At 39.7% G+C, this 14,359-nt stretch overlaps 1 protein-coding gene across 1 annotated transcript; it reads left to right on the top strand.

The window, feature by feature from the left end:
• Nucleotides 1–323: 323 nt before the first annotated feature.
• On the top strand, nt 324–12,990 carry ankk1 (ankyrin repeat and kinase domain containing 1). The gene is made up of 9 exons (XM_034225363.1): nt 324–680; nt 5,450–5,732; nt 5,849–6,000; nt 6,304–6,353; nt 7,059–7,214; nt 8,249–8,373; nt 9,365–9,398; nt 10,205–10,436; nt 10,730–12,990. Exons 1-9 carry the CDS (start codon nt 496–498, stop codon nt 11,760–11,762), a joined length of 2,250 nt encoding a protein of 749 aa, XP_034081254.1. The 5' UTR covers nt 324–495; the 3' UTR covers nt 11,763–12,990.
• Nucleotides 12,991–14,359: the final 1,369 nt, after the last annotated feature.

The following is a 14,359-nucleotide window of genomic DNA, read 5'->3' as shown; positions in this document are numbered from 1 at the left end:
CAAGTAAAGCTGCTGGGGGTTAAGTGTCTTGTTAAAGTGCAGTTTAATAAAAGTAGGTGGTTCATTAGGCAGATAATTTACTGTACTGTACAGTATATACAAATCCAAATTACAATGGGTAATCATAATAATGGGGTCATATAACTGATCCTTTGTTGGTCCAGAAACAACACGTTTCTCAGAAATGAGTTTGTTATGTTTCTCTGACTCAGTGTAGAGTATGCCAAAAACCGGCTTTGCAGCATTGTAGTGCAAACAAGTTCCACGCCTCAGCTCCTCCCACGGATCAGCACTCCAGTCTAGAGTGTATGTGAATACTCATTTTACACAGCCAGTTGACACTAATCTCAATGTGTATCCATGTTCTGCGACTTTCTCGTTCCATGCATGAGACTCAAGCTCCCGTGGTGCCACTGATCGATGTTGATCTGAAGGATAAATCCTGTTTATGTGTAGGATTAGACAGACAGTGTGACAGAGTAGATCTCTGTGCTCATGGATTGCCTTGACAGATCCCCCGGGCAGTTCAGGAACTTCAAGAAGGACGACTTTGAGGCTGACTGGATTAAAATGGCAGAATGTCGATTCGGTCAGCTGTACCAGGTCAAGCTGAAGCTAAAGGGGGAACAATGTGCCTTGAAGAGCTTTGACACACCCTTATGTGCAACAAATTTTTACAGGTGAGATTTACAGTTTTTCTCGATTGCTAACACACTTTTTTTTTTTTATTAAAAAAATTAAATTCAGTTTCTCAGAACACTAAACACAATTCACAAAAGCACACACCCAAATTGCAAAACACCTAATTTCTCCTGCTAAGTGAAGAAGTGTACTCAAAACTACATACACACTTACCAAATGCAAACTTTTGCACCAAATATAACACACTTCATTCATAATACTAGATTGTTTGACCACCCATCTACACACTGCTGAGCATAATCTAAAGCACTTTCATCTTTTATGGGCTATGCTCTGTACATAGAGGAGAGAAAGATTGCTTGAGTATACAGAAATACATCGCTACACAGCCAGAGCTTTAAGGTCGGCTGACCAGCTGCTGCTGGTAGTGCCGAAGACCAGGCTCAAAACCAGAGGGCACCGAGCATTCGCAGGAGCTGGCCCTAGGCTCTGGAACACTCTGCCCCTCTGGCGCGTTTCCACTGCAGCGGGTAGCTCGCTTTAAGCGTGCCGAGCCGTGCGGGGCCCGTTTTTGGTTGAGTTTCCACTTGACCTAGTTTTGGCCCAGGGCTACTTTTTCACCTTTTTTCTGGCCCGACTAAATCGTGGTTCTAGGGCCAGGATCAACCAGGCTGAGTCGGGCTGAGTATGCTAAACTAGAGAGAGAATCGCTGGCAAGGGGGCTACAACTACAAGATGAACATATTTGACCGTGATTTAATTGTAATACACGTTTCAAAATGATGCCGCAGTAACAACATACTGATACCGGTTAGTAAAAACCATGAATTAATGCTTTGACAAGTCTGCAGACAGACGGCAGGCGAAAAACCCTTTTAAAATGCGTGTTTTCTAAATGTAGCTTGGCTAATCTAACGTTATGCTCCGACCGTCCACACTCACAACAACGGCCTATACAGACATAAATAAACCAGCGACTGTATTCGCCATGACACAGGCAGTCTGTGGTTTGTACTTGTACTTTTGTCTAGTTTCTGAACAGATATGAGGAGATGTGAGCTCTGAGTGCTAAGAGCTAACGGCTGTGTTGTTTTTCTGGGGCTCTCAATGAAGATGACGTCACGGCTCCGCCTACACTGCGTTACTATAGTAACTGCCCCAGTTCCTAAACTGTAATGGAAGCGCAGCATTAAAGTGAGCCGGGCCTAATAAGGCCTAACCAAACCGAGCGAGGCCGAGCGAGGCCTGCAGTGGAAACGCGCCAATGTGAGGACGGCCCAGACCCTTGGGGTTTTTAAATCTACACTTAAAACTCACTTCTTCTCTCTGGCCTTCTAGTCTGAGCAGAGCACGACTCCTGACATTTCCCTCTGTGTTATTTTTTATTTGTGCTGTTGTATTTGTTGTAAAGTGTTTTTATTGTAAATTATTTGTATTGTATGTACAGCACTTTGGCTCGACCAAAAATCGTTTTAAAAATGTGCAATATAAATAAAACTTGATTTGATTTGATTTGATACAGTAAATGAAGAAATAAAAATGAGTTGTTGAAAAAAAATCACATTTTATTCAAAAATAACATTGTGCAACATGAATCTCAGCACATAGTTACTATGCTTCAGATCTCTAAGTGTGATGGCATTGTTTGCCAAAACCCAGTTTGTAACTGCTGCTTCCTGTGCCTCTGCCTCATTGGAAATCCTTAGCTTTCCACCTCTTTGTTTCTCAGTCCTTCAGATAAACAACAAAGACATAGTGGTCGGTCAGTGTCTGTGTTGCATAAAAGTAAATTTACCACAGTCCATTGTGCAGGATTTGTGTACAGTTATAGTATGCAACATGCCAACAATTCAATTACAGTAATGAAGTAAATACGTTTCACACAACAGATATAAGCACTGATATATCATGAGTTATGCAGAGCTAAAAACTGGTAACTAACCTGTTTTTAAGTCTAAGTGTCCGGATCACAGAGGCAACCGTACATCGGCTTAGATTAGACTGAACCCTCTGTCCAGCCTCTCTCATCGTCAAACCATGGTTGATAATATTTCATTTCATTAGAGAGTATTCTTCTTTGTCCACGTCCTCTCCCTCCAGCTCTACTTCTACCTCTCATTCTTCCTCCTCTCACTCTCACCCCACCTCTTCCTCCTCCTCTCACTCTCAGCCCAGCTCTTCCTCTTCCTCTTGCTTCCATATTGGCTTCCATTGTTGCTGTAAGAAAGTACTCACCTGTGGTCTTTTTATAGTGCTAACATCCTGATTGATGAGCCAACAATTATGCTATCAGGTGTTTGGTCAGGTGGAACGTGCTTCTTGATCATTGGTTCATGTGTGAGGCATTTTGAATATCAGTGTTTTAATTACAGTTTTTCTCGATTGCTAACACACTAAAATTCTACATAAAGCACAATTATTTTAACTGACACTCAAAGAGCAAAACATCGGCTCAAATCTCCAAAACTCTAAACACGTTTTCAGCTTTTCACAAAATTTGCAAATCAACATGGCACTTTTTGCAAAACACTGCACACGTTTCTCCACGTAAGACACAGGAATCTGACATGAAGTCACGTGTTAGCTGGTTGAAAACACTGATATTCAAAATGCCTCACACATGGACCAATGATCAAGAAGCACGTTCCACCTGACCAAACACCTGATAGCATAATTGTTGGCTCATCAATCAGGATGTTAGCACTATAAAAAGACCACAGATGAGTACTTTCTTACAACAACAATGGAAGCCAACATGGAAGCAAGAGCAAGAGGAAGAGCTGGGTTAAGAGTGAGAGGAGGAAGAATGAGAGGTAGAGGTAGAGCTGGAGGGAGAGGACGTGGACAAAGAAGAATACTCTCTAATGAAATTAAATGTTATCAACCATGGTGTGACGATGAGAGAGGCTGGACAGAGGGTTCAGCCTAATCTAAGCCGATTTACTGTCGCCTCTGTGATCCGGACACTTAGACTTGAAAACAGGTTAGTTACCAGTTTTTAGCTCTGCATAAATCATGATATATCAGTGCTTATATCTGTTGTGTGAAACGTATTTACTTCATTACTGTAATTGAATTGTTGGCATGTTGCATACTATAACTGTACACAAATCCTGCACAATGTACTGTGGTAAACTTACTTTTATGCAACACAGACACTGACCGACCACTATGTCTTTGTTGTTGATCTGAAGGACTGAGAAACAAAGAGGTGGAAAGCTAAGGATTTCCAATGAGGCAGAGGCCCAGAAAGCAGCAGTTACAAACTGGGTTTGGGCAAACAATGCCATCCCACTTAGTGAGATCCGAAGCATAGTAACTATGTGCTGAGATGCATGTTGCACAGTGTTATTTTTGAATACAGTTTTTCTCGATTGCTAACACATATATTTTTTTAAATTGCTCAGTTTATCAGAACACTAAACACAATTCACAAAACCACTCACCCAAAGTGCAATACACCTAATTTCTCCTGCTAAATGAAGAACTGCACTCAAAACTACATAAACACTTTCCAAATGCAAACTTTAGCACCAAATATAACACACTTCATTCATAATACTAGATGGTTTGACCACCCAGCTACACACTGCTGAGCATACTCTAAAGCACTTTCATCTGTTATGGGCTATGCTCTGTACATAGAGGTTTCTGCAGAGAAAGATTGCTTGAGTTTACAGAAATACAGTAAATGAAGAAATACAAATGAGTTGTTGAAAAAAATCACATTTTATTCAAGGATAACATTGTGCAACATGCATCTCAGCACATAGTTACGATGCTTCGGATCTCTCTAAGTGGGATGGCATTGTTTGCCCAAACCCAGTTTGTAACTGCTGCTTCCTGTGTATCATTGGAAATCCTTAGCCTTCCACCTCTTTGTTTCTCAGTCCTTCAGATAAACAACACAGATATAGTGGATGGTCAGTGTCTGTGTTGCATAAAAGTGAGTTTACCACAGTCCATTGTGCAGGATGTTTGTACAGTTATAGTATGCAACATGCCAACAATTCAATTACAGTAATGAAGTAAATACGTTTCACACAACAGATATAAGCACTGATATATCATGAGAGTATTCTTCTTTGTCCACGTCCTCTCCCTCCAGCTCTACCTCTCATTCTTCCTCCTCCGCTCACTCTCAGCCCAGCTCTCCCTCTTCCTCTTCCTCTTCCTCCTACTCTTCCTCTTGCTCTTGCTTCCATGTTGGCTTCCATTGTTGCTGTAAGAAAATACTCACCTATGGTCTTTTTATAGTGCTAACATCCTGATTGATGAGCCAACAATTATGCTATCAGGTGTTTGGTCAGGTGGAACGTGCTTCTGGATCATTGGTCCATGTGTGAGGCATTTTGAATATCAGTGTTTTAAACCTGCTAACACGTAACTTTATGTCAGACTCCTGTGTCTTACGTGGAGAAACGTGTGCAGTGTTTTGCAAAAAGTGCCATGTTGATTTGCAAATTGTGTGAAAAGCTGAAAACGTGTTTAGAGTTTTGGAGATTTGAGCCGATGTGTTGCTCTGTCAGTTAAAATAATTGTGCTTTATGTATGATTTTAGTGTGTTAGCAATCGAGAAACTGTAAATCATTAAAAACACTTACGTATCATCAGGTACAAGAAACGGTCTGCATTTACAGCAACTTCTTAGCATATTTGATTAGTTGGTTGCTTTGAATTGAAATAGACTTTACAAAGTTCTTGAGGTATAATAAATGTTTGCACCTCTACAAAGTCTGAATAATGTTTCCTCTAGCTCAAAGGCCTATTTAATGTCTAAAGCGACCTTCACATTTTTACATTACAGGAGAATAATAGAGGAGGCGCCCAACCTGGCAAAAGTGAAATCCAGGTATATTGTCTCCATCTATGGACTGTGCAGTGAGGCGACTGCTGTGGTGATGGAGCACATGAGTAATGGATCGCTGAACAATCTCCTAGCCAGTCACACTTTGATGTGGCCAAAGAAGTTTCAGATGATTCACGAGGTCTCGATGGGAATGAATTTCCTTCACAGCTTGAACCCTCCACTACTCCATCTAAACCTCAAGACATCCAACATCCTACTAGATGATCATCTCCATGTCAAGGTCAATGACACTCAGTGACAACACATCTATGAGACTGTTTTTAGTCATTTTTTAAATTTCTGATTTATGCAGATCAATGAATGCAAATTCTCAAAATCCAAATTCTTTTTACCAAGATATCCGATTTTGGTTTAATCCACTGGAAAGAAGACATGAGCAAGAAGTTGTTTATGGAGCAGCTGACAGTCAGAGGGAACATAAGTTACATTCCTCCAGAGACCTTCACTCAGTGCCCCGATCCTCCAGGAACTTCCTTTGATGTTTACAGGTGACTTACTAAGGGAATATCTGACATTGTACAATCAGAGTCACTGCTTTTCCCCCTAACTCTGTGTAACCTTGTTCTTTTATTGTATTCATTTCAATATACCCCAAGTCACTGGTACTTACTCCGCACATTGGATTCATTCACTCTTTGTTAGACTTTTAGGTTTAATTGGTTTTACTTGACTTTAAAAAGCATTTCATATTTTTTATATAAAATAGGCACTGACAGAAAGTTCACCGAATGCAGGATGTGCAAAAATGTGAAAGTGAGTGCTGAAGTGCCTCTTTCTGCTTTGATCTACAGCTTCGGAATAGTGATGTGGGAGATTCTGATGCAGCAGAAACCATATGCAGGTAGGGATGAGTTCATTTGAAATGCATCCTATCTTCGAATCAAATATGTACATTTCTAGGTGTTACTTCAGTGTCATGTTATGCTCAATACAATCAATTAGACAGCATGAAGGTGAAAGCTATTTTCAGGTTTTTTGGTCTTTTGAGAATGTTTAATTTATTCATTCATTATCTTTACCCCGTACGTATACTTTCCCATTGATGTAAAGTCAACATTTTAAAATGTCCCGTTAATCAAGAATCAGGGTTTAATTAACAATGACTGGAATCTGTATCTTAAATGTACTTTTCTTTATTTGAATGTAATGTGAGTGTTAATGATCTAAACCTCAGCAATCCTTTTGTACTTAAACAAAACCGTTAATCCTTTAAAATAAATAGACATTTTAGGAAATGGCTTATTGGCTTTCTTGCCAAGAGTTATATGAAATAAATTCCACTCTCATGTCCTTCTAATAAACATTAAGCAGTGGATAGGGAAGTATTAGCTTATTTATGCATAAAGAATGGAATCAGGAGGAATAAGCTAACCTGGCTCTGTCTAAAGATAACAAAAAAGATCTAACAGCACCACTAAGTGTACTCATTTAACAGATAATTTGGGTTATTAAAAACCCCAATTTAAATCTCACCCTTTAACATAACAGAAGGTAAAGAGTGTCAAATCAATGCCTCATACTGTCCTATGGTTGTGTTGATCTACAGGGTGCAGTGTGACCACAGTGCTCTTACATGTGTCTCAGGGTAAGAGACCCAGTGTGGAGTTGATGCCCGAATTAAAGCCCCCTGAGTGTGATCAGATGATCGGCATCATGAGGCATTGCTGGGACCAGGATCTCAGGAAGAGGCCCCAGTTCTCAGGTGCAGAAGCTTACAAACTAGAAATGAGATACAAATAATAATACATAATAGATATATAATTCTGTATTGGTTTCCAGCCAACTTTGTACTTTGGATTTACAGCTCGAGATGGAACTGCAGCTGTTAATGCTTCACTTCCCTTCAGCTGTGAAAGCTACGCAACTGCTTTTACATAAAACGCTGATTTCCCTAATGCGTTGATGAAAAATAACACGTCTTCTTATGGAAGATGAGATTGAACAAATGCGGTAACAGAGAGGGATCCTGGAAGCCCCATTAAGACTAGTTCATCGCCAGTGTGCCATCCATACAGTACTGTATGTTACAAAATACATCTTGGAAAGGATCACAGCACACACCATATCTTGGGTGCATCCATAGAAAGATGATGTGTGTCATTGCTTTTGGCATTTTAATGGTGCGTAAAAGCCATATTTAAGTGTAACATTATGCAAATTAGCTTTCTCTTAATTCGATTAAAAACATAAAAGATGAAAACGCTATCAAACGCACTGCATGCACTCTCTCACAAGCAAAAGGTTGGAAAGGTTCCAAATGATTAAAAACAGTCATTTATACATCATGTTGAGACATGAGTGTTTTAATCTGACGCGATCAAAAGCATCTGGCACTTGTCCGTTTTTTGATCCACATTCTCTGAAAAAAAAGGTACCAAACAAATCAACCATGTCGTGACTTTTGGCATTGCATCTAATTATCAAGTCAACAATAGGTAATCAAATTGCTCATAGAGAACACATTCTCCTGTGTGTAATGCGTGATTGAAATGCATACATGGAAGTGGGTCACCTCTGATAGACAAGCACTTATGACTTGAGGAGCTGTGTTTATGAATACAAATAAGTGTCATGAATATTCATAAACAGACGCTATAGAATATAATGTATTCATGCATGACTGTGTTCATTCTCAGTGGTGGATCCCCTTGAGTTTTAGAGTTGCGTTTAGAAACACATTTTTTCGACTGGACAATTTAATCACTGTATTTTCCTTGACTCGTGCTTTGATTGCAGACACTGTGAGGGAGACAGAGGCCCTGAGTGACATCCTGAAGATCCCAGGACTAATCCAAAGCCACCAAAACGACGACAAGAGCCAGAAGTCAGATTATCCTTGGCTCTTTTCCCCGATACACAAAGTAAGTCCGACTTGATACTCTGCTTAAATTCAACTGTAGTGTCTACTGTATATAATCCATTTTTGGCATAATAAGCAGGTTTATCTTATCATAAGGAAAAGTAGAGAAAAAGATAACGAAGTTTACACAACATTGTGGATTTTATCAGCATGGTAAGGATATTTTTGGTCACAGTGATGCTCTAAATATTTTTATTTTGTTATCACTTTAAGGCATTTGAAACAAGATAATTAATTACACATTAATGACACACACATATTTGAACTAGAAATGTCAAACTAGTCTGCAACTGTTGCTTTTTAATACGCATTCAGGAGTACAGTGCATTAGCTTTAATTTGAAAGGCACTATTTTTGTTCTCTATCAACTCCTGAGAAAACGTTTTATCTGCTTAATATCTCCGTTTGATTATCCTCTAGTTTTAATTGTATCTGTTCTTGTAATTTGAAAGTTTTCATCCCATTTTCTGGCTGTTTTTTCAATACCATTGTAATTGTGCAAAATGGACCAAACTGCTCCTACCTTCATGTTGAAAAAGTAAAACTGTTGCAGCTTTAAACACGTTGTTAACTTTATAGATAACGAAGAAGAAATAGGAACATATTTTTCTTTATTAGGCAAAAAAACGACTTGGTTAGGTTTAGTAAAGCGTCACGGTATGTGTTGAATAAGGATGGTTTTTATGTTAGGGTTATGAAATGATAGAAGAATGTAGGTGATCATCTATATCAGAAGGCTTTGTGTACCATGAATGGCATGTTTATCGGCTCGTGTGGTTATAAAGAAAGATACACATAAATACTCAACATTTTGTACAGAAGGTGTATATAATACATTTAGTTATTTATATTGTAGCTGTTGATACATTATTAGCCTTGAACACCTCTGCCAAAATAGATAAATGTACCGTTTGTGCTCATCAACCTCTTATAATGGTTGATGTCATGGTAAATAACCTGTCCTGCTTATGTTCTTTCTTTTCCCATTTAAGATTGATTTGCCTATGATGCCTGACCTTCCCACAGGTAAACACGTAGTTAGTTAGTGAGTAGGGTGACAACTCATGTTCAATGCAGTACAAAGCCTGGAGGGCTGACATTTAAAAAGTACTATTTACAGTGCTGTACAATTTCATTCTAACATGTAATACTACGAGTCAACTGTTATTGGAAAGGAGAATACAACAAATATTTATGTAACCTTGATAATTTTCCTATGAAATGTTGACTATATTATTGAATAGATAACCATAACAATAATTTATATCGATCTGTTCATTGCCACTCTCCATTACCTATTCATCTATAGGCACCTGATAAATACTAATGTACACGGTATTGACTGAACTCCATAGATTCCACATAACTTCATTGACATGTACACAAGCACACTGCTGTGTACACAATATGTAGCGACAGCAGGAAACAAACTAAGTCGCTGAGAGGCTGAGGCCGGGCCTGTTTGCTGTTGTATGACACGCTAAAAAAAGTACTCGCTGAGATCTGAGAATCTGTTTCGTAGTATGGTAGTTTAATTAAACAACTCGGTGATCAGACATATACATTGTTATAATCCAAGCAATTGTAGTGTTGCGGTCAACAAAAAAGTACAACGGCCCAGTGTCACCCTCTCTTCCACACACTCACACCTCACACAGGTGAACAGGATTATAATGAGTGCCACCCATACCCATGTGACCCAAGCCAACCAATCAACAGCGATCATGGCTCCTACACAATATAAAGTACATATTTTTCCTCTGACACACTGCCATCACGATTTTTGCAGATTTTTTCCCCCTCATATATTGCTCTTTGCTTTTATTTCACAGATCATAAGAGCAGCATTCTCTCTTTTCTGTGCAAAAAGGACTTTGGTAGTTTTAACCAGTCTGTGAAAAGAGAGCATGTGAAGACACAGTTTTCAGGTGAAAAGAGCCTCCTCCACTACACCGTAGCCAGCGGAGATGCAGAGAGTGTCGAGCATGTCCTGAGTCTGGGGGCTGAAGTCAACTGTACGACTGCCAGAGGTTACACTCCTCTCATTGTTGCTGTTCTGCACAGGTCTGTATGAAATATACTTTAAAAAATACAGTTTATAAGCAACTCAATGAAAAGTAATGTGTGCTAGCAACTGGGTATTCTGAACAGGTTGGCAGTTCTAAGGATAACCTAAAACAACTCTATTAAAGTTAAAGGAATAGGTTAACATTTTGGGAATATCACACACAAAAACCCCTCATATTTGCTTTTTCACAGAGAGAAATTATATGTTTAGAATAAATACTGGAGTCTCTGCTCACAGGGGTGACAAGCGTCAGTAAAATGAAACTCTTTAAATGCAACTTTTTCTACAGGCTTCATGACGTCATCTCTTTGTTGCTGGACCATGGTGCATCTGCCACCCAAGGGGCTGAGGATGATTGGACAGCACTCCATTTCGCTGCTCAGAATGGCGATGACAGGACTGTCCGTCTTCTGTTGGACAAAGGAGCTGTGGCGGATGCCCGGGAAAAAGCTGGTTGGATGCCCCTCCACCTGGCCTCCCAGAATGGCCATGAGACAGTGGTGCGCCTGCTGCTTTCACGGCTGCCAGAGAAGGCAGTCAGAGAACGGGAGGCACAAGGGAGGACTCCGCTCCACCTAGCCTCCGCCTATGGGCATCTTAATATTGCCAAGCTTCTCCTCTCTAAGGGAGCAGATCCCAATGCTACGGACTGCTCTCTCTCCACCGCTCTTCACTTATCAGCTGAGGAAGGCCACAACAGACTAGTGAGACAGTTGATGAAGAGTGGGGTGAATATAGACAGTGCAGACAGCAGAGGATACACTCCACTTCACCTGGCTGCTCTGAAGGGTCACACAGGCATTTGCAGGCAGCTGTTGTCAAATGGGACATGCCCAAACTCCAAGTCCCTCCAAGGCTGGACTCCCCTGCACCTGGCTGCCCTTAGGGGACACGAAGCCACAGTGGTGCAGCTGGAGAGTCAGGGTGGTTGTGTGAACGCTGGAGGGGAGAACGGCTGGACCCCACTCCACCTTGCATGCTATCAGGGTGGACCGGAAGTGGTGGCAAAGCTCCTGGAAGCCAAAGCCGACCCAAACGTGTCCGAGGACAGTAAAGGATGGACACCACTACACGTAGCTTGTACCAATGCCAGTTTACAAAGTGTCCTCCACTTGATATCACATCATGCAGATGTCAATGCGTTAAACTCAGGAAAGGCAACACCTTTACACCTCGCTGCACAGCATGACTGTAAACCTATTGTAAATGCTCTGCTGCTTAATTCAGCCGACAGGACTCTTCTGGACTCTTCTGGATCCACAGCTCTGAATGTGGCTCAGAGGTGTGAACAATTGGAAATAGTACAACTACTGATGAAGTAGTTCCGGTGAAAGCATTATGAATGGAATTGGAATAAGACAATAATGGCACATGTGGAGTATTGTCTTCCTTTTTGGCTTTAAGTAGATTAACATTGTTGTTTTTATCATTTTTAGAATAGATACACAAAGACTAATAATAGATGTGCTTCAAGTATTATATAATAAAAAACAAAATATAATCCACCTTTTGCTCTATAAACAAATTGCATTTTATTGCAACTGCATACCACGCAAGTTCTTAAAATGTTCTGATGCCCAATTCATTTTGTATATACAAATTAATAACACATCAAATGTAGGAACACTTAAGTGGAACATGGGGTCATCATTAGGTGAAGTACACCCAGTAAAGGCAACATATTGATTATTCCTCTCTTAAACACCTTGCCTGCTTATGCTTCCCTGTGGATGCAATTAAAGCTGCTGCTACATATGGATGAAATGAGAATATAAAAGAGCCGAGTTTTTAATGACTTATTGAGGTAATCATTTAATTAAACCTGACTCAATGTGTCTAATAACAACACTACTAACTAGTAGATCACCGTTATTGAGACATGCAACATAACTATACATCATTAAACTCTGCCATCAGTATAATACATGTATGCTGAAGGCAAGGTAACTTGGGTTATGAGACATTCCCTGCAGACTGAACGAAAGCTCTGCCCAGTGTATGCCCCTCTCATTTACTACAGTGACACCTTATTAAATTGAAATGAAATGCATGGATTAAGGAGCAGTATTGACCTGTGCCTTCACAGGGTTTTCACTGAGACCACAAGAGACTGACTCAGATGAAAGGGTGGTGGGTGAGCTGAAATCGAATTACAGTAAATAAACAAGTACTTATTTTACTTTTGCTTTCTAAGTGATTGTCTGCTCTTTTTCCTTTAAAGGATTACATTGTTGAAAAACGTATATTTTTTTATTTGTTTCCATCCCTGAATAATGCTAGCTTGCTTGGTTCGTCTCCCAGTGTAAGCCATTTTTTTTAATCTTTGTATGGCAACACTAAACCATCTATCGGTCCACTTCTAGTCCAAAGATTAGATGAATTGGACAAGGCGTACTGTGCATGTTTGAGGGTTTAAGGCTCACTAAAATGTCCGTTGCCTATTGCTGCCCAGCAGACCAGTACACAGTGAAAAACAAAACACTGCACAATATTGTACAAATACAGACGCATACCAATTTATAACCTGTAATAAAACCTAACTAACTGAGACTAAACTGGAAATGGCTACTTCGTAATATACATGCTATTTATTGAATGGACTAAAAACACAAAGTCAAAGATTTTTCTCAATAGCACTTGTGTTTTTGTTTAGGTTTGTTGGTTTCCTGTTTCTCAGCTTGTTGGAGCTATTTTTTGTCAGAGGGCCCTTCTAGTTCTCTCTAGCTTCATTTTCTGGTCACAATAATTTCCTACTCGCGGTCAATTTATTTCTGAATCATATTAGGACAGCTATCTGGAGGCTTCTCTCATTCGTGCAGAGTTAGATAAGCAAAATCGTGATTTACAATGTCACGTGCCTTATATCAGAGCCTGACGAGGTAAAGTAACTGCTGACCCTGCTCTCGCTGTATTTTATCCACTAGAGTTTGAAAAGCAGCTATCACATTACGAGAGCAGACTCCCAGGAGAGGGACGTGGATTTCAGATTGGGTACCATGATTTATAGTCTAAAGTGCACTTTTTACTGCATCAACTCCCATTTGAAATGTATGAGGCCTTTCGTATCTCACAAATTGGAAGCAAAGCACATTTGTGTGATTGTTATCAACAGTAAACCGTCTGGTGACAGTTTAACAGATGGGAATGACACACATCTGTGGAATCCACGGAGCTGTGTCATTGTCTAACCTGACTAACAGCATTTTTGTCCTTCTATCATTTAAACGAAACAAACATTTGTTTTCAACTACACTATTGTTCTACTGAAAGTTCCTGAAAAATGTAACTCACTTTTCCAACCATATCTAATCAGGCCCTAACTAAATCAATGGTGCTGCCCCAACCTTTTCACACATACGGTGACACATCGGATGCCTTCTATCAGCCAGTAATTGTGTTTGCAGGCACTAAACTAATTACATTTTCTAATAGGGGGACAAACAGGAAGAAGATAATGTAATGTAAGTTGCTAGTTCCAAAAACACCACCTAAAGAAAGGAAGAAGAGTTGTTCCTTTTTCTTTAATAACTGGGTTTATGAAACCTATAAATTCACACAGAATTACAACAACACCTTATGGTTTTTTTCCCACCTTATCCTTTGTTATGTGCTCTTGCTTATTGATAGTGCAACGCAATCATACCAACTTGTATAATTGTTTTGAATGGCACAGTAATTGATTTAACTGACAGGTTCATAATGAGTATAAATGCAGCTCACCATACTGTAGCTTATTTTTACCCACACATATTAAAGATGTTCTGCTGCATTAAAAAGCTATAACGACCTTGTTGTAAAGCTCATCTCTAGCAATGGAAATACATAATAGGGTTCTCAACAACTTACACAATCAATTTAATTGGATATCGGCATGCTACAGATGAAATGTTAGATCTTCTTTTCTGACATAAATCACTGT

The sequence above is a fragment of the Gymnodraco acuticeps genome, unplaced genomic scaffold (genome assembly GCF_902827175.1).
Source record: "Gymnodraco acuticeps unplaced genomic scaffold, fGymAcu1.1, whole genome shotgun sequence".
In the NCBI taxonomy this organism is placed as follows: domain Eukaryota; kingdom Metazoa; phylum Chordata; class Actinopteri; order Perciformes; family Bathydraconidae; genus Gymnodraco; species Gymnodraco acuticeps.
This window is presented reverse-complemented; position numbering and strand designations above follow the sequence as displayed.

Excerpts from the sequence above, each read along its gene's own strand:
- ankk1 (XM_034225363.1), top strand. The coding sequence starts at position 496 with ATGGATTGCCTTGACAGATCCCCCGGGCAGTTCAGGAACTTCAAGAAG. Across the intron at positions 681-5,449 it reads TGTGCAACAAATTTTTACAG|GAGAATAATAGAGGAGGCGC; the intron begins GTGAGATTTACA and ends TTTACATTACAG. Across the intron at positions 10,437-10,729 it reads ATTGTTGCTGTTCTGCACAG|GCTTCATGACGTCATCTCTT; the intron begins GTCTGTATGAAA and ends CTTTTTCTACAG.